The sequence below is a fragment of the Marmota monax genome, unplaced genomic scaffold (genome assembly GCF_021218885.2).
Source record: "Marmota monax isolate L192 unplaced genomic scaffold, Marmota_monax_Labrador192_F-V1.1 WCK01_AAM20220418_F8-fsc00038, whole genome shotgun sequence".
Lineage (NCBI taxonomy): Eukaryota > Metazoa > Chordata > Mammalia > Rodentia > Sciuridae > Marmota > Marmota monax.
Genome location: NW_026692498.1, coordinates 7,819,648 through 7,842,338, shown reverse-complemented (window position 1 = coordinate 7,842,338; position 22,691 = coordinate 7,819,648). Strand labels below are relative to the sequence as shown.

The following is a 22,691-nucleotide window of genomic DNA, read 5'->3' as shown; positions in this document are numbered from 1 at the left end:
GGACTCCCATGGGGCATCTGCAGCCCCAATCCCTTCGGAGTGACCGTCCCACATCCCCACCTGTTGCCTCCACAGCTCTGTGGCCTCTAAACTCTACCACCGAGGCCATGCTCATGACCCCAGCCCCAAACCAAGCATCTGTGCCGTGTTTTGTCCTGCCTCCAACCGTCTCTCCTTGAACTCCCACGGTGAGCCTCACGCTGCCAGGCTTCAGAGAGATCAGGTAACCGCGAGCCAGGCGCCCACCGACCGACCCTCACGACCCTCACGACCCTCACGTGGGACTTTCCATAACCGCCTGACCACACTCCTGACGAGCCTGCGGCTCATCCGTCTCCTCTCTACAAAAGAGGAGGCCACTCAGCGGCAGCTCTCCACAGCAGTCCCGGGGACAGCTGCCCCTCATGGCTGGCTGTCTGCAACAGCCTTCTCCTGGTCGGTCCCCCTTCCTGTCCCCACCGCGCTCTCTCAGCACAGGGACCAGACACACACACACTCAGACTTGATGAGGCTCCGGGTCAAGCCTTTCTTCTGTGCTCTCAGCCCACGTACCCATCTGCCTTCGGGCGGCTCCCTGAGTGTCTCACAGGCCTCGGAACCCTCCCCCTCTCCTCCTGCCTCCATGCCCGGATCCCCCGAGGCACCCAGGAAACAGCCCTGCTCTTTCCCCAGACTGATCCCCAGAACTTGGGGGTTCCACCTTCTGAAACCCTGCAGCCCTGGCACAGCCCCCAGGCCAGCTCTTCATCTGCTCTTCTCCTGGGAACATTAATGAGCCTCTGAGATGATTCCCCTTCAACCAGTCTTTTCACCCTGCAGTTCATACCCTCCACACGGCCACAGTGGTCCCACCATGTCACAACCCTGCTAAAAACTCTTCACAGCCGGCTTCTCATTGGACTTCACCAGATAACGGTCTAGTCTTGGTAGGAAAGTCCCTTCAAAGCCTGACCGTGCCCCCCCGGGCTCCTTTCCTGCACCAACCCAGGCTCTGGCCACACTGAGCCTCTCCCCACTTTCCTCACAAGCACCGGCTTTCTTGCTTTCAATGAGGGTCTTACGGAGTTGCCCAGGCTGGCCTCAAACCCACAATCCTCCTGCTTCAGCCTCCCGAGTAGCGGGGTCTGCAGGCAAGCGCCACACACCTGCCTAATAGACATGTTTCCCCACGTCCTGTTTCCTGGGCTTGAAATGCTCTTCCCTCCCACAGCTGCCTGAGAAAGTCGACTCTTCCTTGAATCAACACGCATCTGTGTGTTCCGAACACAGGAGAGCAGCCAGTCACCCTCTTCTGTGCCAGCTCCAGACGTGTACATTCCATTATTGCTGCACTTATCGAGGCTATATTGCAATTGTGTTTCGTGTCTGCTTCCTGACTGGACTGTGAAAATACCCACAGGACAATGTTTCTTTCATCTCTATCTCCAGCTGCTTGCACAGTTCCTGGCTCAGAGAAAGGCATTTCTGTGTTTGTTGAGTGAATGATAAAATAAGACTTCTCATGTGCAGAGCCCTGAAGTGTGCCTGGCTCTTGGCAGGTACCGTTTCCTCTACCCAGCTCATGGAAGTGCATATCACTAGAAGTCCCTCTTAGAGATGAGGAAAACACCTCCCAAAGTAGAAGCAAGCCCGGTGTGGTGGCACATGTCTGTAATCCCAGCTACTCAGGAGGCTGAGACAGAAGGATAGCAAGTTCAAGGGCAGCCTGAGCAACTTAGTGAGACCCTATCTCAAAATAAAAAGGGATGGGGAGGGGCTGGGGATGTGGCTCAAGTGGTAGCACGCTCACCTGGCATTCACAGGGCGCTGGGTTCGATCCTCAGCACCACATAAAAATAAAATAAAGATGTGTCCACCAAAAACTAAAATATATATATATACATATATATATATATATGTGTGTGTGTGTGTGTATGTATATACATATACATCATATATATATATATATATATATATATATATATATATATATATATATACATTCCCTCTCTCTCTAAAAAAAAAAATGGGCTGGGGACAGGGCACAGTGGCAAATGCCTGTAATCCCAGCGGCTTGGAAGGGTGAGGCAGGAGGATCATGAGTTCAAAGCCAGCCCCAGTAATTTATCGAGGAAGTAACTTAGTGAGACCCTGTCTCTAAATAAAATATAAAAGGGGCTGTGGATATGTCTCCATGGTTGAGCGCCCCTGGGTTCAGTCCCTAGTACCAAAAAAGTGGGGGTGCGGGGCTTGGGTATAGCTCAGTGGCACAGTATCTCTGGGGTTCAATTCCCAGTACTATTAAAAAAAAAAAAAAAAAGTAGAATAACTTGTCCAAGGTCACACTGCTGTCGAGGGGCAGAGTCAAACTTTGAACCCAAATTTGCCTGGCTCTAAAACTTCCAATGGGCTACATTCTGGAAGTCAAGATTGCTAGAAGCTTCTAGCTAACCTACAGTTCTGATTTTATCTCCCATACAGCACAACCAACCTGGTCTCCAATACACCACTCAATGCAACCACTCCGGGTTCAGGCAATACTTCCGTCAGGAAAGCTGGTCCCTATTCTTTCCACCAGTCATCCTTTAAGGTCCAACCACGTCCCACCTCCTCCATGAAGCCTTCCCTGACCACTAGGGTTAGGAACCATAGTAACTATCTGTGCTTACAACATTATTGCTTCCATTTTGCAGAGTAAGACACTGAAGAACAAGGTGGATCAGTAAAATGCATCCCTAGCAAGTAGTGAGGAGAGGACTCGAAACCAGGCAGTGCATGTTCTTCCCTGATTGCCACCTTCCCTTGGGAGCACCTCTCTCTCCTCTGAGTTCTCAGGGCAGCCACTGTCTACCACTCTCTAGAGAAATCCATCCCACTGAGCCTGGAGCCCCTTCTACCCACAGAGAGCATCAGGGCCAAAGCACAACAGTCAGGCAGGATTTCAGGCAGGGGCAAGCCTCAGGGAAGGAGCCATTGTGTGTCAGTCCTGTGTAACACCTGAGGAGAATCGTGACTTCCCTGAGTCCCTAGGGAAAGCTAAAGCACACGCAAGCACTGTGCTTGGGAAGGCAGAGAGGTATGGGTCAGATTTTGAAAAGATTCCCATGAAACGTGTTGGAGAGTTGGTGTTTCAGTGGGATAATCCCCTGCTCTGCAGGGGTGGTTCCTCCCAGAAGGCACAGAAGACTGACATTCTCCTGATCCATACCCACCCGTTGCCCTGTCTCTGCAGGGTACAGCTGCCTGCAACCGCAGGGACACCCTCTGCCCACCTGGTATAAGGGAGAAGTTGCTGCCCAGGATTTGGGATTTTTTTTTTTTTTAGTTGTCAACGGACCTTTATTATTTATTTATTTATTGAACTGAACCCAGTGCCTCACACGTGCTAGGCAAGTGCTCTGCCACTGAGCCACCACCCTAGCCCAGGATTTAGGATTATTACTGGCTTCTGACAAGATACTGCCACTAAGTAGCTCCAATAACCAGACTCGGATAATCAAGGGACACAGCACTCTTTTTTGGAGGCAGCGTGGAGACAGGTGAGGAGCCACTGTCCCTGGAGTCTGCTCAGGGCTCAGATCCCAGCTCCGCATCTCTGAGCCTCCCTTTGGCCTGCTGTAAAATGGAGATTCACCCTCACGCAGGGATCATGAGGATGAACTGAGGTAAAACAGCTGAGGGCCCAGCAAGGGCTCCTGAGCTGCAGGCCCCTCCCTCCTCCCTCAGGTCTCCTTCCAGTTCTAACTTGCTCCTTTGCTGGTTCCGCTGCCCCATCCCACTGTATGTCCTCTTAGGCTTCTCCTTGGCCACCTCATCCGATCCCAGAGCCTCAAATACTCTCCCCCCACATGGGACTCCTAGGGCTCCATTTGCAGCCCTCACTTTACCTCAAAGAACTGGTCTCACCTTTCCAACCACCTGGACATCTCTGTCTAGGAACGCCCAGGGGCACCCAAACCAAGACTTTCATGATTAGTGTCCCAAACCTGTTCCCTGTCCCGCCTGCCCTCTTCCCTCTCACCCCACCCCACAACCAAAAGGCAGAGTCCCTGCCACAGCTTCAGCCTCAGGAATGGCACTCCAGCACTGCAGCTGCCAGGACAGACACCACAGCTGTCACGGCTCCTTGGCCACTCTCCATGACAATGAAGGTTCAGGGCCCCAAAACCTCTTGCCTCAACTACCTTCCAGCTGATCTCTCCCCCACCTAACTTCCCTCTCTAATCCTGCCGCACTCTACCCCCAGCTTCCATGCGGCTCTTATCTTCATATACTTGATCATATACTAGATCAAAACCCTTTTGTGGCTCACTTACCGCCACATGGTGCCCGGTCAGTACCCGCTAAGAGATAGCTGAATGACTTTAGCCAAATCTTCCAGCCCTGGGCCTCCTCCTGCTTCTCCTGCTGTAGATTCCACTCTGTCTCCTTCACTCCTCGGCATCCCTCTGCAGACTCAAGGTACATTTGCCCCCCACACACACACTTCCACACCTCTGTCCTTGCCAATTCCTTGGCTTGGAGTGACTTCCCCCAAGACATGCTTGCTAATCAGTGTCCAAGACCAACCCTAGACAGCATGCTGTCCACAAACCATTACGATCCAACTTGTTAACTTATAACCTCATTCACTACCCTGCACTCTCTGTCTAAATCTTGCTTAACATAAAACAACTTCTGAAAATACGCAACCTTTTTTTTTTTTTTTTTTTTTTGGTGGTGGTGGTGCTGGGGATTGAACATAGGGCCTTGTGCACCCCCAGCCCTGCAACCTAACTCTTGCCCCCAACTAATAATTTGATGGTGTCCCCCCAACTTTTGATGTGTCCACAAGTATTTATTATTTATTGTAAATATCCTTATGCCATAATAAAAAAAATAGTATTTTGCTTATAATAATTACCACTGACCACTAATTATGTACCACTCAATTATCACAACAAACCTATGAGACACACATGTTTACCCCCATTTTACAGATCAAGAAAAATGATTCTAAAGTTTAGATACTTGTCTGATATCACAGGATTAGTGGGTAGAGAAGACAGATCTAAACCCAGATCTGAGCCCCAGAAGCCTGTGGTTTAACCAATAAGCTACACTGCCTTGCTGCCTCTCAGGGAACACACTACAGTATTGTGTGTTGTTTTTTGTTCTTTGTTTTTTTGGTTTTTTTTTTTTTTTTTTTTTTTTTGCATTTTGTTTATGTGTTGCCATTGCAGGTTGAATATCCTTGATCTGAAATGCCTAGGAAGAATTTCCAATTTGGGATTTTTTTTTTTCCAGATTTGGAATATTTGCATATCATGAGATATCTTGGATGGACCCAACTCCAAACACGAAATTCGTTTGCTTCCCACTCAGCCCATGCACATGGCCTGAAGGTTCTTTCACACAACATCGTTCCTGTGACCCACCACAGTCTAATTTTTCACTTGTGGCATCTGTCAGTGCTCAAATACTACCAGCTTTTGGAGTACTTCAGATTTCAGATTTTTCAGATTAAATATATTCAACCTGTATTTGTGGAGCATTTTCTATCTTCCAGATACTGTTCTATGCACTTTACCTGAATTAGCAAACTTCATTTTCATAGCAACTCTCTATGGTAGGTACTAGGGTTATTCCTCTTACAGATAAGGAAGCTCACGCCTAAGTTCCCTGCCCAGGGGCTCTGGATGTGAATCTCACTCTTGACCATTCACAGGACTGCCTTCTTATCTGCTTCCTCAGTGAAACAGTGACTGCCTGGAGCAGAGAGTCCGTCTTCCTCCTCTCTGATTCCCCTGCAGCCTCCAACACACAGCCTCTCACAGAGAAGCCCTTCATCACCACCCATTGAATTAGATCACTAACAAACGCCCAGGACACTTGTCTACCTTCCTGCAGACGCACGTTACCACCAGTTTCCTACTTCCCTTTCTTGAGCCAGGGATATACCTGACCCAACTCCACCGGGTCTCCCACACACACACCTCTGCACCCCTTCTTCCACACATATAGATGACACGAGGAAGCACAGACGTGCAAACTCCCTGCAAAATACCAGCCGACTCTACCTGTCTACAGCAGGGACACAGACTCCCAGCCACTCACACTTAAGAGTCTTCAGTTACATGTAGTCAGACCTCCCGTCCCCTGAGAAAAAAAGCAAATTCCTGGCCAGGAGATTTTCAATCAGTGGGTAAGCTTAGACCCGGGGAAGGCACGCAAAGCTTCCACAAGAATCCACAAATCCATATGTACACTGAACATCTGAAAGCAGTTTGGTACATCTTGCATATAAAGCTAAAACTATTTTTCTAATGTATATTTTATTAACTGCAATGGCAAATAAAACATCAAAGTCATCTAAAAGCTTTTCTGAATTCATAGGAGCTTTGAGTCATTTGTTTTCCCAATAAACAGAAATAAAAATGATAACTGCTATTTGGAAGGAATAGTGTGAATTACTGACTTTTAGAAATGTCCTCAATTTCAGAAAAAGTTGGAAACCACTCAAAGCAGATAAAAACGAAGTGACAGCAACTTCCAGGGAAGCTTGAGACTTAGAACTGCTCAGAGATCAGGAACCGCACCTGATCCCCTCAAAGTTTTCCTCTCCCACCCCAATCACCATGGTGGGATCCCATACCATCTTTCTTGGCTGAATAAGAATGTACTAGAAGAAGTGTAATGAGCACAGGATGTTATGAAATCTGCCTAGGAAACAAGGAACAAATACAAGGAGAAAAAAAAAATGAGGTTTAGGGTTGGGGGAAGAAGGAGGGGAGTTAGTAGGGTTGTGCTGTGCCTGTCACCTCCAGACACAACCGTGTCTACAACCCTCATAGCCACCCACACATACACGTGAAAACAAACACACATATATGATACACATGTATCTGCATGTACATATGGCCTTACCTCAAGCCTTTGTTCTCTCAAATACTTATTAATAGCTCTTCATTCATTCCACAAATCTTTATCAAACTCCCACTAAGTGCCTGGTGCTATATTAGGTGCAGTGAATACAGAATGAATAAAGACATATCCTGCCCTTTATCCCTACACACCCCTCTCTCAACAGACGACACACAGACATACCCATACCACATACACACAGCAACTCTGCCCCTGCTAGCTGTCAGACACCCACCCAATACCTCCCTTTCCTATTTCTTACATCATACACACACACACACACACAGTGGGTCAGGCACACAGCCAGCTCTCTCAGCTGCAACACAGCTAACACAAACATTAGTCTGATGCACACCCATTTGATACTCAAGAACCATTCCTTTCACTCAAACACATCTTCTACACACATACACACCTGCATTCAGTGGCACACACCTTTTTTGTTGCACTGGAAGCCTCTGAAGCCAACGAAAGGCTTTCAAAGAATGGATTGACCATTCTGGGTACAGTTTTCATACACCCAAGCCCAGTTCAGACACAGTGAAATCATGGACCTGTTACTGTAACTTCCCCACAGCTCAAATGGTTCATCTTAGCCAGGCACAGAGGTGCACACCTACTATCCCAGCAAATCAGGAGGCTGAGGCCAGAGGATCACAAGTCCTAGAGTAGCCTCAGCAACTTAGCAAGGCCCTGTCTCAAAATAAAGAATGAAAAGGGCTGGTCATGTAGTTAAGTGGTAGAGCACCCCAGGTTCAATCCCCAGTACCACCAAAAAAAAAAAAAAGAGAGAAGATTCCTCCTATTGCTTAGGAGGCCTTGGTGGAGAGGGATCATAGGAATTAAAAAATGAATTTAAGGACCTGGACAGAATTCTCATAGATTTCTATGACAGAATTTCATAGACATAGACATAGATTTCATAGACAGAATTCTCATAGATGCTGAGGTCTTGCATTTCAACCCAGGTACATGGGTACCTGCACATGAGCACACATCCTTACAGCTGTGTACCAATCACCCCACTAGGCCTTCGCTTCCTATCAATAAGCACTACAGTTCAAACAGATCCATTCACACATATAATATACATTGCCAGACTCTTAGGCCTCTGCACACAAGACACACAATTTCACAGTTTAGGGAGCACCTGAGCTCCTTGGAGAAAAGGTGAGAAGGTGTCAGATTAACTTATACACACAGTTCCTGAAGATTTATCTCACAACCTTGTACAAATAGCCCCACAAAAACAATCCAACCCTTCCTTACCTATTTGTCTACCACAACTTATAAATACACATACTACTGTCCAAAGTCAAGACTTCTCATACCCAGGGCCTCGCCTGCATGCGCTGCTCTTCCATAGGCTGTCCACATGCACATAGCCACAGGGACACCCATTTTCTGAGCCACACACTCCCCAAAAGACTCTACATTTTGGAAGGCAGAAACACACACACACACACACACACAACGTTAGAGTGGCCCACACCTTCTAGAGGCACTGGGGGAGAAGAAAGCATGTCTGGCTCACACACCTGCTGGGAAAGGCACCCCCAAACAGATGGGGAAATCTCTCCCCCACCACCCAGCCAGACCAAAGTAAAAGAGGCTCCTGAAAGTTCCCTTCTTCCCTCATCCCCACTAAAATCACAGCTCAGACCCAGGCCAGGCTCAACCCAAGACCCTTGTCCTCCACTGCCTGCCAGGCATCCCTCTTGCAGCTGGGGTGCTGGCAGAACCCCCTCCCGAAAGCCTCCCTTCCAAGTCCCCATTCCACATTCTATCTCCTGCTCAAAGTCAGCAACCCCTCAACAGTCGTAATCTCCCACTGGAACCCCATGCTCCAAGGGCTCCAATGTCTGACACAGAAGCCTCGCCTCCTGCTCTCTCACCTGGGACACACAACCTGCCATCTTGGCCCCTCACGCAAACTCCTAGTCAAGAGCCTCACCGTTATCTCACCTCACGCTTTTCCCTTCACTGTCCAAGGGGCTCAGGTGATTCTGGGATGGAAAAGAAATTCGGTTCCCGCCTTCCTGGCGGGTGCGGGCACAGCATGGCAATCCCCAGGATCCCTCACCCGCCTTGTTGTCTGGTCTGGGGACCTTCACAGACTGTGGCCGTCCCTAAGCCCAAGCTTCCCGCAAGTCCCGCCCACACGGGCCCACTCACGCAGGCCCCGCCCACTGGTTCTCAGGGACGGCCCATGCAGGCCCTGCCCACTCTCCCTCAGGACCCACCCAACTGGTCCCACACAAGGTCCCACTAGGTCCCCAATGGCCCCACCCAACAGGCCAGCCCACACACCTCCCAGCCTCAAAGCCCCTCCACACTCCCCAGCCTGCACACATAGGCCCCACTCACAACCCTCCCACACCCACGAAGGACATGCCCACCATGCAGGCCAAACTCTTTGTCCCAGGTCCCCGCACACAAGGCCCCACCTCTCATAGGCTTCGCCCAGCACACCACCCCCCACCAGCCCTTACAGCCCCTCACAGCCGCTCACAGAACCTGCCCACACGACCTCCACCGGCTCCTACAGCACTGGAGGACTCACACGGGTCACGCCCACACTGGCCACGCCCATAGGCTCGGGTCTCTCCCCGCCCACTGATTAACCGCACACGCCCTCGCACGGACAGGCAGGCTCTCACGACCCTCGGGTGCTAGTACACTCTCACACGCCCTCCGCACGGGCCCAGGCAACAAGCCCAGATCCTCGGACCGCGCCCTCCCAACCACCTCATCCCGGCACCTCCAGCCTTCCACTCCCGCGCCCACGCGCCCTGCGGCGACTCCCCCGGGCTCACCTTCGCTGCAGAACTTGCCACCGAAGCCCGTATGGCTGCAGTCGCAGCCCACCTCGCCGGGGGCCAGTACAGTGCAGAGGCCGCCGTTGGCGCAGGGGTTGCGCGCGGGCGCGCACAGCGGATCGGCAGCCGCGCCGCGCAGGCCTTGGCTGCCCAGCAGCGCCGGGGGCCGCTCACCCAGCTTCAGGTTGGCCAGGAGGCCGCGGAAGGGTGGCTCGTACTTGACGGTGCTGAGCGTGAGTGCCGAGAGGCGCACGTCGGGAGGGATTCCACCCACGAACAGGTCGCTGGCCACCTGCATCTCGCGCCGCTTGGAGCGCACCTCTGCCGCGCGGGCCTCGCCATCCACCGCTAGCGCCGTGCGGCGCGCGTCGCGGGTCAACAACACCATGTGCCAGCGGTCGTCCGCCACCGGCGTGTCCAGCTGCAGCGTGGCGGGCTCGGCGCACGAAAGCGTGAAGCGCAGCCGCAGGCGCCCGTCCACCAGCAGCAGCTCCAAAAAGTCGCAGTCGCCGCCGTCGTCCAGGTAGAGCAACAGCGCGCGCGTGGCGTTGGTGCGCAGGCTGAAACTGAGCTCGCCGCTGCTCGCTGCGCCTGCCCAGCGCGCGTAGCGAGCCCACTGCCCGGGGCCGCCGCCGAACTCCAGGCTGCCGGCGCCCGCTGCCAGCGCCAGCAGCAGCAGCAGCAGCAGCGGTGGCGGCGGTGGCGGTCGCCACCGGCTCCCGGGCGCCATGCCTCCGGCGGCCCCGGCGCCGCCCGGCCCCCGGCCCCGCTCAGGCTTCAGAGCCGCGGGCGCATGGGGCGGGGAGGGGGCCGGGAGCCCCCGGCACAGAGCGGGGCTCCCTCGCCGGCTCACAGTGCCATGGGCCTGGCGGTGGGGCGATGTGCGTAGAGGCCCAGGTGCCGACTTCCCCCCGGCGGCGGCGACAGCGGCGGCGGGGGCCCCTCCCCTGCTGCGGACTTGAACGGAAGTTGGGGGAGGGACGCCTGCAGGGAAACAGAGAAGAAAGCTTTAAAGGGGGGTTTCGGGGGGATCAGGGCCCTGCCCGTAGGTGTCTGGCTCCCGCCTCAAACCAACAGATGCCCACCTGTTTTTCTTTAGGACTTGAGCTGGCCCTGACCTGGAGAGTGCCTTGAAGCAAGAAACATAATCGCGGATGGAAGTACTGGGAACCCAACACTTGGGGAGAGACAGCACCCGGAAGGGACATTATTGGCTTGAGATGTGGACGGGTGGGAAAGTGACACCTTGGAATTCAGTAGGAGTCCAATCCTGCTGGCCTCACACTGACCCCTCAAAAGACCCAGGCGTCAGGACCAAGGCCAGCTCCTGGGAGTGAGACCTAGGATCTCTCCAACAGGTGACCCCACCCCCTTCTTTTTAAATCACCCAACCTCTGTGTGGTGGCTCCCACCTCTAGCCAGGGATCACTCGCTCTCTCTCATCAGCTCTTGATGCTGGATAATGAAGTTGCTAAATAATTCATTGAGATTAATTAAATGCCAATTCGTCAATGGTGTCACAGGGTAACCAGCCTGGGAAGGGGGCAAAGGATAGAAGCCAGGAGTCGCTCAGATACCCACACCCCAAAGCCTTTTCATCCCTGCAAGGACACAGGCATCCAATTCTGAGTCTCCAGTTCCCCCCAAATCACACTCACCCCTCCCGGGGCCCCAACCTCACTGCTCACCAGCTCAGGTCCTTCTGAGGCTAAGTATGTGTCACCCTCAACCTCCAGCTTCCAATCCTCAGCCCCAGGACTGGCCCCACTATTTGGGATCTCTTCACCCCTCAGTTCTTCCCGGTCCCCCACCCAGGGCTGGGGGAGCTACCAGGAGGCAGGCAGGCTCATTTGCATAAAATTGCCTTTCTGAAATGATTACCCTTGTAACTGGCTGTCAGAGAGCAATTTATACCCCACAACGGGGAGGGGAATTTGCATCTCGTTAAACTCTGAGTCGTAATTATTTATATCCAACAACCCTCCTGAATATTGCATTGATTTTATTTTGGGGAGGGAGGGAGGGAAGGAGGTGGGGAGAAGCCTAGAAGAGAAACAGGGAGGGGCCAGAGTTTAGGAGGAGACAGGGAAAGGTGGGGTGGAGGGAGAAAGAGGAAGGAGAAGACCTCAGGAAAAGTGGCAGAGATGGAAGAATAATGGAAGAGAAGGGAGGCCTGATGAGGAGAAAAGAAAGAGAAGATTGAGAAAATTAAACTCCAAATTCAAACAGCGTTCATCAAGGACCCAGATCCTGGGCATTTTTATAAATGTCATCTTACTTAATCACTCTGAGAAGTCCCATTATTCCCATTAACCCTTGGGGAAGCCCTTGTAGAGAAGTCTGGGTAATTGCCCAAGGTCATGCAGCTGGTCAGCAGGGAACTCAGCCTCAGATCCAAGACTGTCAACTCCAGCATGCCCATGAAGGAGACAAAGGGCAGGACAGCCACAGGTGCAACCCAGGTGGGAACAAAAAGAAGGCTGGATTGGAGAGGGGGTGGGTGCAGGGGCAGGGCCAGGAGCCACAGCTGGGAGAGGAAGCTCAGGCCCCCCTAAAAGACCATAGTGAAGGAGGAGCTGAGTCCCAGGAGGGTAGGGCTGGCTAGAGTGACCTGCAAGCAGAAGGAAGATGGGCAGAGAAGGCTCGAAAGCCATCAGTGGTGTCTGGAGAGACATCTCTAAGAGACCTACAAGACCCTTCCATCGGCCTCCTGACGGCTGTCCTCCCAACCTTACAGGCTCCCATGGGGGACCCACATGTCCTGCCCCAGCTTCCCTCCAAGGACTGCCCCTTCCCAGGCAGGGAAGGCGATAGAGGCCTGTAGCCCCCACTCCCCACAAACACTGTGGGGTTATATATAGCTTGCCGCTGCCTCTCCTCATTGGGTAATGGAGATAATTAACATGCGCGGGCTAATTAGCCAATCAAATTAAATGCAGCACCTGCTCCCAGCCTGATTGACGCCCTCACCCCACACACACATATGCACCCCCACCTCAGCCTAGGGCAGGGGAGGGGGTCCTTGAGGCTCAGAGGACAGGAAATACTCCCCCTTTTCTCCAGAAGGGGCAGAGGCCTAGCCCCAGTGACCAGAACACTGGCCATCCCCCCTACCTCCTCGTTTGGGGTCTCAGTCTTGCCTGGCCTAGCCTCTGTCTGCCTCCCTCCTGGCCCCCACCCCTACCTCCGGACACTATTTTGGGGAGGGAATTAATTAGCTATTGATTTCCACTAGCAGAGGGAATGGGATTGTGTGCTGCTGTCCACCCCCCTGCCCCGCCCAGCCCAGGGAGGAGGTGATTCCTTCAAAGCCCTGCCCTTCCCCCCACCACAGGCCCCTGTCACACTCACAGTCCCTATCCTCCAGGGAGATGGCAGTGGGGTCCTTGTGAAAAGGCCTAGGGTCAGGGTCTCCCTCCATTCTGGAAAACTGGAGGACAGATAGAGGGAGCCTCCCAAGGCTGGGCAGCAGACACCTGGGCTCTGAGCTGAGGTCTGGTCACCTAGTTGGGGGTGGGTGCAAAGTGGCTGAGAGTCCAGGAGGGGGCGAGTCCATGGCTGGGTGTGGTGGGAGAGTGGGGGTTGCCGCTGGCAGGCACGCGTTTGTGGGTAGCTGTGGGGGCAGAGGCTGGGCTTATGTGGTACATCCCGGGAGGGACAAGGGCAGGGGCTGGGCTGCGGCCCCGCGGGCTCATTACTCCTTCTCCCCACAGCCCGCAGCTCTGCAGCACAGGCCTGGCTCCGTGCCGGGGGCACAGGGGCTGCAGGGCCAACCAGGAGGAAGCCCAGCTCTCCCCAGGTCCTCTCTCCAGGGACCCAAAGGCCCTTGAGGAAGCTTCAGGGGCAGCTTCAGGTTTTCGAAGCAGAGAAAACCCCAAGGGGAGCATGAGCTAAGTGGACACCTGGGTCCTTCCCACCCCACCCCACCCCACCCTGCAGTGCACAGGACACCTGCTGCTCTCTGCTGCTCCCCCAGCCTCCCCCACACAGGACCAGGTTTCTGCCGACCCCACCTCCAGCTCACGGGGTCCTGGAGGAACTAGGAGGCACCTGCTCAGCTCCTGCTCCTGGGCTCCCCAGCCTCAGCAGTAGCCTTACTTCCAGGGACCTGCTCCCCATGGGCCAGGGCCATTGCCTTGCACAACTACATCAGGTAAACTGTGTCCCCAGGAGTTGTGCAAGGCAAGGCCTCTCTCGCAGGCTTTGAAATGGAGGCTGTCAACACCCATCAAACACTGGTCCCCAAGACCCACACTTCTCGAGTGCCCACTACCAGTGCAAGGACACTGGCAGGGTGGGCCCCTGCTCATAGATGACAGTATGGTTTTTGCTGCCAGCCCCCACTCTCCCTGGTCACTGTTCCTCAGGGGACTGACCTCTCCCATGGAATCCCAAGATTCTGCACCCAGTCAGCACCCAGCACCCCCTACTTTCAGATACCCTCAGCAGCCATGGGCAAAAGGTGATGGCCCAGGAGGGGCTGGGAGGGCTGACCTTGGGCCTCTGAATACCTCCCCTCATGGCCCTCTCCTGCCATCTCATGGCCTTGTCCTCAGTGCCACTGTGGCTTTGGGCTGCAACTTTGGGGCTCCCCAGGCTGGACACTCACTGCCACCATCTTATTTTCCCCCGGGTTTTAAGAAGCAGTTTTGTCACCTTGTCCCACTGAGCTCAGAAGGATGAAATTCACTGGCCCAATAGATCAAGGGTCTGCTGGCTCCTGAGTCCATGGCTGTTCTGCTCTGCACCGCCCATAGCTGTAGAGCACTGAGACTCAAAGACCACCCACTCCTGGTCTGGCCTCCACAGGGGACACTGCCCTCAGAGGCACCCCAGACTCCAAGCCCAACCCCAGGACTGAAGACAGAGGCCTCGAGCCACTGGGGTTCACTCCTCTCGTTTTTTTCCTGAGGCAGAAACTGAATCCCAGAGAGGAACAGAAACTGACCAGGGATCACACAGAAAAGCAAGACCCAAGGTCATTAGCCTTGCCTTCTGGAAACTCCCCCTGTATCAGCTGATCAGACCTCGGCCCTCCTGCCTGACCAGTGCAAAATGGCAAATGAATGAGACTTCCGGAGTGAGCTGGTCCGAGCCCACTCGGGCAGAACCCTAGTGTGGGCCCTTTCCAAGCATCCATTCAGCCCCCTTCAGGCCTGGTCCACAGCACACACGCACACAAGCACGCACACCTCCCACCATGGGAATGCTAGCCCCCCTCTGGCTCTCCTCTCCTCACGCCAACATCCTCTCATGCCAGTTGGGATTGAGACAGCAGGGGCCTCCCCCAGGCGCCAGGGGGGAAGAGCTGGGTTTACACACATTCTGGTGGCCCCAGAAGGCAGCCCGTGGACAGGTGGGAGAAGTGCATGTTATGGGGGGAGTAGATTTTGGCTCAAGCTAAAGAGAAACTTGCTGGTGATCCAAAGTTGTGTGCAACGGTGGAGTAGGCTGCCTCCGGAGGGCGAGCTCCTCCTGCGGAGGTGTGGGAGATGACTACTGCCAGCACGCTCAGCAGGGGGCTCTTGAATCACAGGGTGGGGGCATCAGACTGCTTCAACCCTAAGGACCCTCAGGTTCAGCATGTTTTTTAGAAGGTGCCCTCTCCCTCCTGAAACAGCAGGCAAGACTGACACAGAGTTCCTATTCCCCTTCCTGCTCCTTCCTTCCAGTTCTGATAGTCTAGGAGAGACAAGGGAAGACCTGGGCATGCCCACACCCAGCCACAGCCTCGGCATGGAGAAGAACAAGCTAGTACGCTAGTCAGAGGCATGGGCTGTGGAGCCTGGTTGCCAATGCCAACTCTCTCTTTCTCTAGCTGTGTGATCTTTAGCAAGTTACTTAGCTTTTCTGTGCTTCCGTTTCTTTACATGTAAAACAGGGGTGGTAATAGTGTTGGCAGAATTAGAATTAATATGTGTAAAGCACTTAGAACAGCACCTCACAGAGACTGAAGCGTGAGGGTGTGTTATGTTAATGATTACTTCTAAAACTCTTCATCTCAGCCTTTTACAATTTACAAAACTACACATCTAATGTTTCCTTTGATTCTCACCAGAACCTGATGGGGGTGTAAGCTAGGCAGGTATTATCACTGCCCCCTTTTCCACAGCTCATAAGTGGCAGGGTTGGGACTCAGGTTTGGTTCTATCCAACCTCTGGGCCCCTAGGCTCTTTTCTACTCTGCCAGGAACCTCAACCTGCCTGGGAAGGAAGAAGAAGGGATGAAGAGGTGGGTAGACAAGAGGGAGACGGACACCAGTAGGGGCTGAGAGTGAGCAGATGTTTTTGCAAGGTCCACTGAGCAGGTCTCTGTGTGCTTGGGGGGAGTAGAAAGGGTCTGGGGATAAGGGTGGCAGTTCAAAGTGTACAGAGGAGGCTCTGCCAAGAGAGCGGGGCTGGAGAAAGGGTGGGCAGGGGATGGAGGTGCAGAGGAATGACTTGGCAGAGTGGGCGATAGAGCCTTGGGGCTTAGCAGATTCCATATCAGATGAAATAAAGTTCACAGAACCAGGCACAGAGTAGGTGCACATTACATAGTGTTACTAATGCCATCATATCATCTCATCTAGTCCTGGTAACATTCCTGCGGTGTAGGTACGAGAGCACCCATTTAACAGATAAGGAAGCTGAGGCTCACCCAGGGGCAGAGTGGAGTCCATGCAGCCTCACCCTTGCTGCCTCCCCCATGTTCAATGGTGGTGGCAGTGGAAGAACAGCTTTGAAAATGACAGTAAGATGCCATGTACACTGGATTCTTTGTTGAATGAGTCTCAAGAGCCAACAGGCCCATCAGCACGGAAGGGGCAAGATGGGAGAGCCTCATGGACAGATGGAGCTGCAGGGTGGGTGGTGTGTGAGGATACACATGGGGGCATCCTCATGGGGGCCGGGTGGGAGCTTCCAGTGAATGGACCAGTGCATCTCTGGTGCCAGGCAGGGGCAGGGCCCTGTGTGTAAGGACTGATGTTGGAGGTGACGCACCTGGGTTCTAAGGGAGGCCAGGTGGGGCTGAATGCCAGGCTAGACCAGGAGGGCCTGGGGTTTGGGGGCTTTCTGAGGGTACAAAGATAAGACAGGGGGTGACAGAATGAACTTGGGAGGTGAGCCAAGGCTAAAGGGTGTGTGAGGCAGCACAGCGGGCCACATGCAGTCCCAGTTCCTCAAGAGGCTAGGGCAGGAGGATCACGCGAGCCCAGGAGTTCAAGAACAGCCTGAGCAACACAGTGAGACCCCATCTCAAAATAATACTAACCCAGCGTGTGTGTATCTGGTGCAGGCGCGCACACATACACGCGCACACAAAGGCTTGAGGCAAAGTGCTTAGGACCCGACGAGCGCGTGGTGCATGATGATGGGGGTCTGGGCACACCTGGGAGGGAGGGTGTGTTCCAGGGAGGAAGGCATGTGTGGCAGGAGTACACGGGGACCTGAGATGCCTGTGGCCACAGGGAGGTGAATTGTTGGATGGAGGCCTGCGCGTGTCTGAGGGCAAGGGCTGGCAGTGCTGTCTTGTGGGAACCAGGGGCACGGACGTGTCGTGTCATGTACATGAAAGCAGGACTCATGGGGGAGGTCTCAGAGGCAGGCGGCAAGGTGGCAGTCTCTCTGGGCGGGGAGTGTGGGTGGTGTGCTGCCGGGAGGTGTACTGTGTACGCAGGTGTGTGTGCCTGTGGAGGCGTGTGTCTGGGTGGGTGCCACCGAGCATGTGTATCGGTGTCAGGGCGTCTGTGTCACTGGCAAGGGCGGGCAGGAGAGAGCGGCTGGACCTCTGTAGAGACTGAGCCTGGAAGGGATGAGAGACCCCAACAGTCTCTCCGGAGCCTAGCCCCCTCCTCTCGGAAGCCTGCTGTCTCTGTGGTTTCAGCAGGCAGAGAAGCCAGGACAGGCCCAGGCTCCTGGAGAGAAGTCCCCAGCAGCCACTACCCGCCAGTCAGTCCCGCCCACCCGTGCAGCTGAGGACAGGATAGGTCTGAGAACACCTCCCCTAACAGGAATAAAGGCTTCCCAGCCAGCCTTCTCCCCTGCCCCCAGAAAGATCCTGCCTGGCCTTGGATGCCAGCATCCCTGAGCCATCCCTGGAACCAAGAAACTGAGCAGTTAAAGCACCCTCAAAATAAAAGGCCCCACAGTTAAGGGACCAGTTGACCTCCCTCCTCTCCTTCTTCCTTCCTGCTCCCTTCCCTCTTTCTCCTTCTCTTTCAGAAGACAGAGAATGTAAAACCTTAAAGTCTACCCTCCCCCAGGAAGGAACGCCCAGACACTGGGAAGGTGGACCAGAAGGAAGGACAGAATGAAGAGAAAGTCCTCACCCACCCCACCCACCCCAACACAAATAAAAGCCAATGTGTACAGAACCCCCAAAGCAGTCAGGAAGGCTAAAACCCCAGGCCCACCCCCTAAGATTTATTTCATCACTCCAGGTCTGGAATGCCTCCACCTCCACCTCCAGGCACCGAGAAACTGCCCCTCCCAGCCCTTGCTGGTTCACCGAGGCACCAAGTGCCGTCTCCCAGGACTCAAGGGGGTGAGAGTAGAGGAGAAGCCCACCCAAAGCCAATTTTGCCTCCAACAGCCCATCAAGGCTCAAGAGCCCACACTCCAGCCCAAAGAACCCAGGGCAGACTGCTCCTTCAGCTAGGGGAGAGTCTGGGACATGAAAAAATGATCCCCTCCTCTTCAGGGGTGGGGGAGCAAGCCCAGGGCCCTGCAGCTTCCTCTCCCCCTGCAGCACTCTCTGACCAGAACCCTGCTGCCTCCCCCAGCGCATTCCCACCCCAGCATAGCCCCCTCCTACCCGTTGCCCAGTCTTCCTGCTCATCACCCCCAGCCTTTCCCAGGCAAGCTTCTGCTCCTCTCCCTCAGACCCCCACCTTGCCGGGTCTCCCCCAGCGCAGACCCCTCCCTGTCTGAGCACCGAGGCACCTTCCCCTCTGCTTCCTCCATAACCTCCTCTCCCCTTGGCTCCCCTCCCCCAGTAAAGCGAGTCCTCAGTGGTTCCCCCAGACCAAGCCTCTGGCCCCTGCTCCTTTCCTCTCCACTTCTCTCTCCTCTCCAGCCCCCTCTCCTTCTCCTCCCACGAAGCCCAGTTCCTCGCTGGTTTCTCCCCTGCAGACCCTTCACAGCACAACAGCTCACAGCCCCTCTGGCCCAGCACTGCTTCCAGCTCCTGGGGCTCGCAAAAACTGGGGACCCCTCTTCAGAGCCCCTCTTCACAGCCCTCTGGATGCCCCTCCTTCCCTCCCCATCCCTTCCCCCAACGACCCTCCCTCTAACCCCCCTCCATTCGCCCCAGCTCAGGGCCAATGCCCCCTTCCACAGGAAGCTTCCGATCACCAAGCCCCCCCAGCAGCTTCGCCTCCTAGCTGTCACCCAGCCAGACCTCTCAGCTCGGCGCCCCCGCCCCCCAATCCATCCTTCCTGCCTCCCCCGCCCCCTCCGATCGTTCCCCTCCCCCGATTAGCTCCCGCCCCCCACCCGTCTCCGCCGCAGCCCCCCCTCCCGTACCTAGTTCTGGGGGCGCCAGGAGCAGGAGAGTAGGGATCAGAGCCCCGGGGACGCCCCGTCTCCGGCGGGTGGCAGAGCTGGGACCAGCGGATTTGGCCGCCTCGCGCCTCTCTCGTTCCCAGCCGCGTCCCCGCCCGCCCCGCCGCGGTGCCGCTCTGAGGAGGATGCTCCGCGAGTCAGGGCGGCTGCTCCCGCCGCCGCATCCCTGCAACACCGACTGACGGCAGCATCAGCACCAGGGCCCGCCCCCCAGGCGCGTGCATTGGACCACGCTGCGCCAACGGACGAGGGGCGCAGCCAATGAGAAGGCTCAGAAGCCACCAGTCCCGCGGCTCCACAGGCCCACCTCCCTCCCCCGCGCGGGACCCTGGCGTCCCGGCCCCAGGGCATCAGAGCTGTTCCCGGCCTCTCGAGGTCTTTAGCCCAGACGCCCGAGCCCCCAACCAAGCTGACTCCCAACCCAGCCTCAATGTCTTTTCTGGAAACCCAGGTGCCCTAGCTCCTCGTCCTTGGGTCGAGCCTTCAGGTCCTACGCCCTCCACACCTCAGCCGGCGGGTCCTGTGTGTCAGCGCCCAGGACTGGGACAAGCCAAAGGAGAGGCGGGGACCCGGACTTGGGGCACGCAGGGAGCAGGACCGATGCGGGGCCTGAGCCGCAGCGCCCTCTGCTGGCTGCGCCCGGGGGCGGGCCTCGGCTGAGAGGAGCCTAGGGAAGGGGACCCTGGCCGCTAGGGGCTTTTTCCAGCCCGGAGCCGCTCCCACTGCTCCCGGGGCCTCCTAGCTGGGAGCCTCCAGAACCCAAGAGAGAAGATCCTTGGTGGGATAATGTGGAAGGCTGTGGGGAAGGGAAAGGCAGAGATGGGGGTGGGGTAAACCTAGGGGCTTGGGGTTTCCCAGCCCAGTCTCATGGGAATCCCAGAGTCAGAAGCCGGATTCCCAGGTCTGCCTAGGAGACAGGGCTGGGTTAGGAGTAAGTTTGGGGCTGGGATTGCGGCTACTCATGCGTGGTCACTGAGGGAAACTGGCAGCAGCCCCCTTCTCTGTTCTCCCCTCCAGCCCTGAGTTTCAGGTGGGTACTGGAGTGTGCAACAGCTCCATCACTTTGCATGCTGCGTTGAGGTTGGGGAGGGGACATCCCTTTCCTCACTCAGCCAAGAAAAGGTGGACCTAGCACCTAGTGTGTGTCCCACTAAGTAGGCTGGACACTGGCTTCCGAATGAGGCTGTGGTGTGTGTGTGTGTGTGGGGGGGGTGTACGATAGACCATTTTGCCAGCTCACTCCAGGCTCCTGGTTCCTGTTGCAGGGTCTGTGATCTGCACAGCTGGTGGTAGTTGGCATCTCGTAGCCAGAGGCAGTGTACAAGAAGACACATTAAACCACTAATGCATGCATATGCACACCCAGCCAAACACGCTTATCTGTGCACACAGGCATTCCAAAGAGACACTGGGGACACCTGCAGAAACGCCCCATCATGGTAAGACATCCACAGGAAGCACATACTTACTCAAGAACACACACACTTGGGTACACAGGTGCCTTCACACTCAAAGGCAAATGCATGCTAAGGGGAACAGGTACAAACAGGGGCCCTGCCCACAGGGTCATCCTGCCCCTCTAAGCGCGTTATTAAGAGTGATTAATTACTGAGTAGATGAATGTGGACACTCCCACAGGGGGACTGTGAGAGGGTAAAAGGGGAACCCAGGTTGCAGGAGGTGTTTCCTAAGAGTTGGGAGGAAGACAGGTCCCAGACTTCAGGCCAGCTCTGACCTTGGAGAGACCCTCAAGCCGTCCCCACCAAAGCCACTGGAGGAGCCAGAGAATGGGAACTGCTGAGTCAGGGCCTGTGGATGTGAAATCACCTCTCTGACCCCACAGCCCACTGCCCCGCCCACCCCCACCGTGCCTCTTCCTGCAGCCTTCTCACACACGCCCACCCAGGCATCAGAGCAGAGAGGGACACACAGCTAGGTGCAGTGACAGCTCTCAGACCCTTCTAATGAGTCTGGGCAGGGAGGGAGATCAAGGTGAGCACTTGTTTCCTGGCCACACAAGGCTTTGCCCATCAAGGGCAGAGAGGTCACCGGGTGGCTGCTGTACCTCTCTGCCCTTCCCGCCACAGGGATGTCTCACAGAAAGGTCCTGGAGTCAGATCCCCAAGGCAGTTGGGACCCAGCACTTCAAGACACACACCCTAAACACACAGGTGCCCTCCCACTGTGACTCGAGTGATGTGAGAACACAAGCCCTTCTCCAGTGTGCACAGGTCAGTGGGGACACGGGGAGGGGACACACGGCAAATAGAGTGCATGTCCCTGCACACACACATACAGGCACACACCGCAAATGTGAAGCGCAGACATCCGATTCCGACACATGCAACCATGAAAAGATGGGCACACGTCACATCCCGGGCGGGGCAGACCTGAGCCCACAGACTCGCACGCACACACACTAGGAAGAGGCCGGGCTGGGGCTGGGGGTGGGAAGGGGAGCGACCAGGCTGCAGGGACGGAGGCGGCACGGAAGGCTGGCGGGCGGTGCAGGAGCTAGCTGCTCTCCACAACACAATCGCCGTCTGTTGTTATAGCAACTCAGCCCCCAAATCGTGAAACGGATATTACAGCCTCAAGAGGGGGAAGGGCGGAAGGGGGCTGAGGACGGAGGCAGGGGCAAAGCAGGGGACCCAATGAGGGATAGAGCTGAAGCCGATATGTGACAGGGAGAGAGAAGGGGGTTACCCAAAATAAGGAAAAGGCCAGGAAGAGTTAGAGAAATCAGAGAGGGACACAAAGTGGGGGGATCCTTGGGGGTGCATTCATGGGGGAGCTGCTTCACAGGTAGGAGCTGGGAGTGTCTGTCTCCACCCTCAGGATAATTCCACAGTTGGAGGGTACCCCCCAATTTGGGGGGGCCTGGGGAGGTAGCTCCCATTCTCAGAGCTGCTGTCCAGCCCTTTGCACCCAGTCAGCCTTAAAAGTGGCATTAGCCTTCTCCAGGTAGTTGTGACCCCCAAAACCTCCATGCTGCAAGCTCAGGAGGGAAGGAGGAGCTGGGTTGGGAGAGGCCTCCGGAGGCTGAGTACAGGATCAATATGCATTTCCTCTGGAAGTCACTGTCCTTCCGGCTGGCAGCAGCACCAGGCCAGGAGGCTGCCTGACTGAGGAGTGCCCCCACCACCTGCCCGGAGGCACGCAAGCCCAGCAGGGGCCTGTGGCTGTGCATGCCCCTCTGCCCACAGCAGCTAAACTGCCCTGGCCCTCCCAGGATTCCCGCAGTGAGCACCCTGTTGCTAGAAGTATTCAAGCAGGGGCTGAAGGGCCACCTGTCAAGCAATGTAATTCTGATTACAGGCCCAAGCCTCTGGTTATGCGTGACTACTGGGCCCAGCAGTTCTGGGGTGCAGAGACACACTAGTTTCAAGGTTTCAATCCCCAATATTCTGGACTTCTCAGATTCTAGACCCTCCCCAAGATTCT

General features: G+C 55.3%; 1 protein-coding gene across 40 annotated transcripts in view; it reads right to left on the bottom strand.

Moving 5' to 3' along the window:
* Nrxn2 (neurexin 2) overlaps positions 1-19,398 on the bottom strand; it is a 104,894-nt gene extending 85,496 nt beyond the window's left edge. For all 40 annotated transcript variants that reach the window (XM_058579490.1, XM_058579510.1, XM_058579502.1 and 37 more), the window contains exons 1-2: positions 19,209-19,398; positions 9,699-10,685 (exon numbers count right to left, since the gene is read on the bottom strand). In XM_058579490.1, the coding sequence (XP_058435473.1) occupies positions 9,699-10,431 (733 nt within the window). In that variant the 5' untranslated portion in view covers positions 10,432-10,685; positions 19,209-19,398. The remainder of the gene's footprint in view (positions 1-9,698; positions 10,686-19,208) is intronic.
* Positions 19,399-22,691: the final 3,293 nt, after the last annotated feature.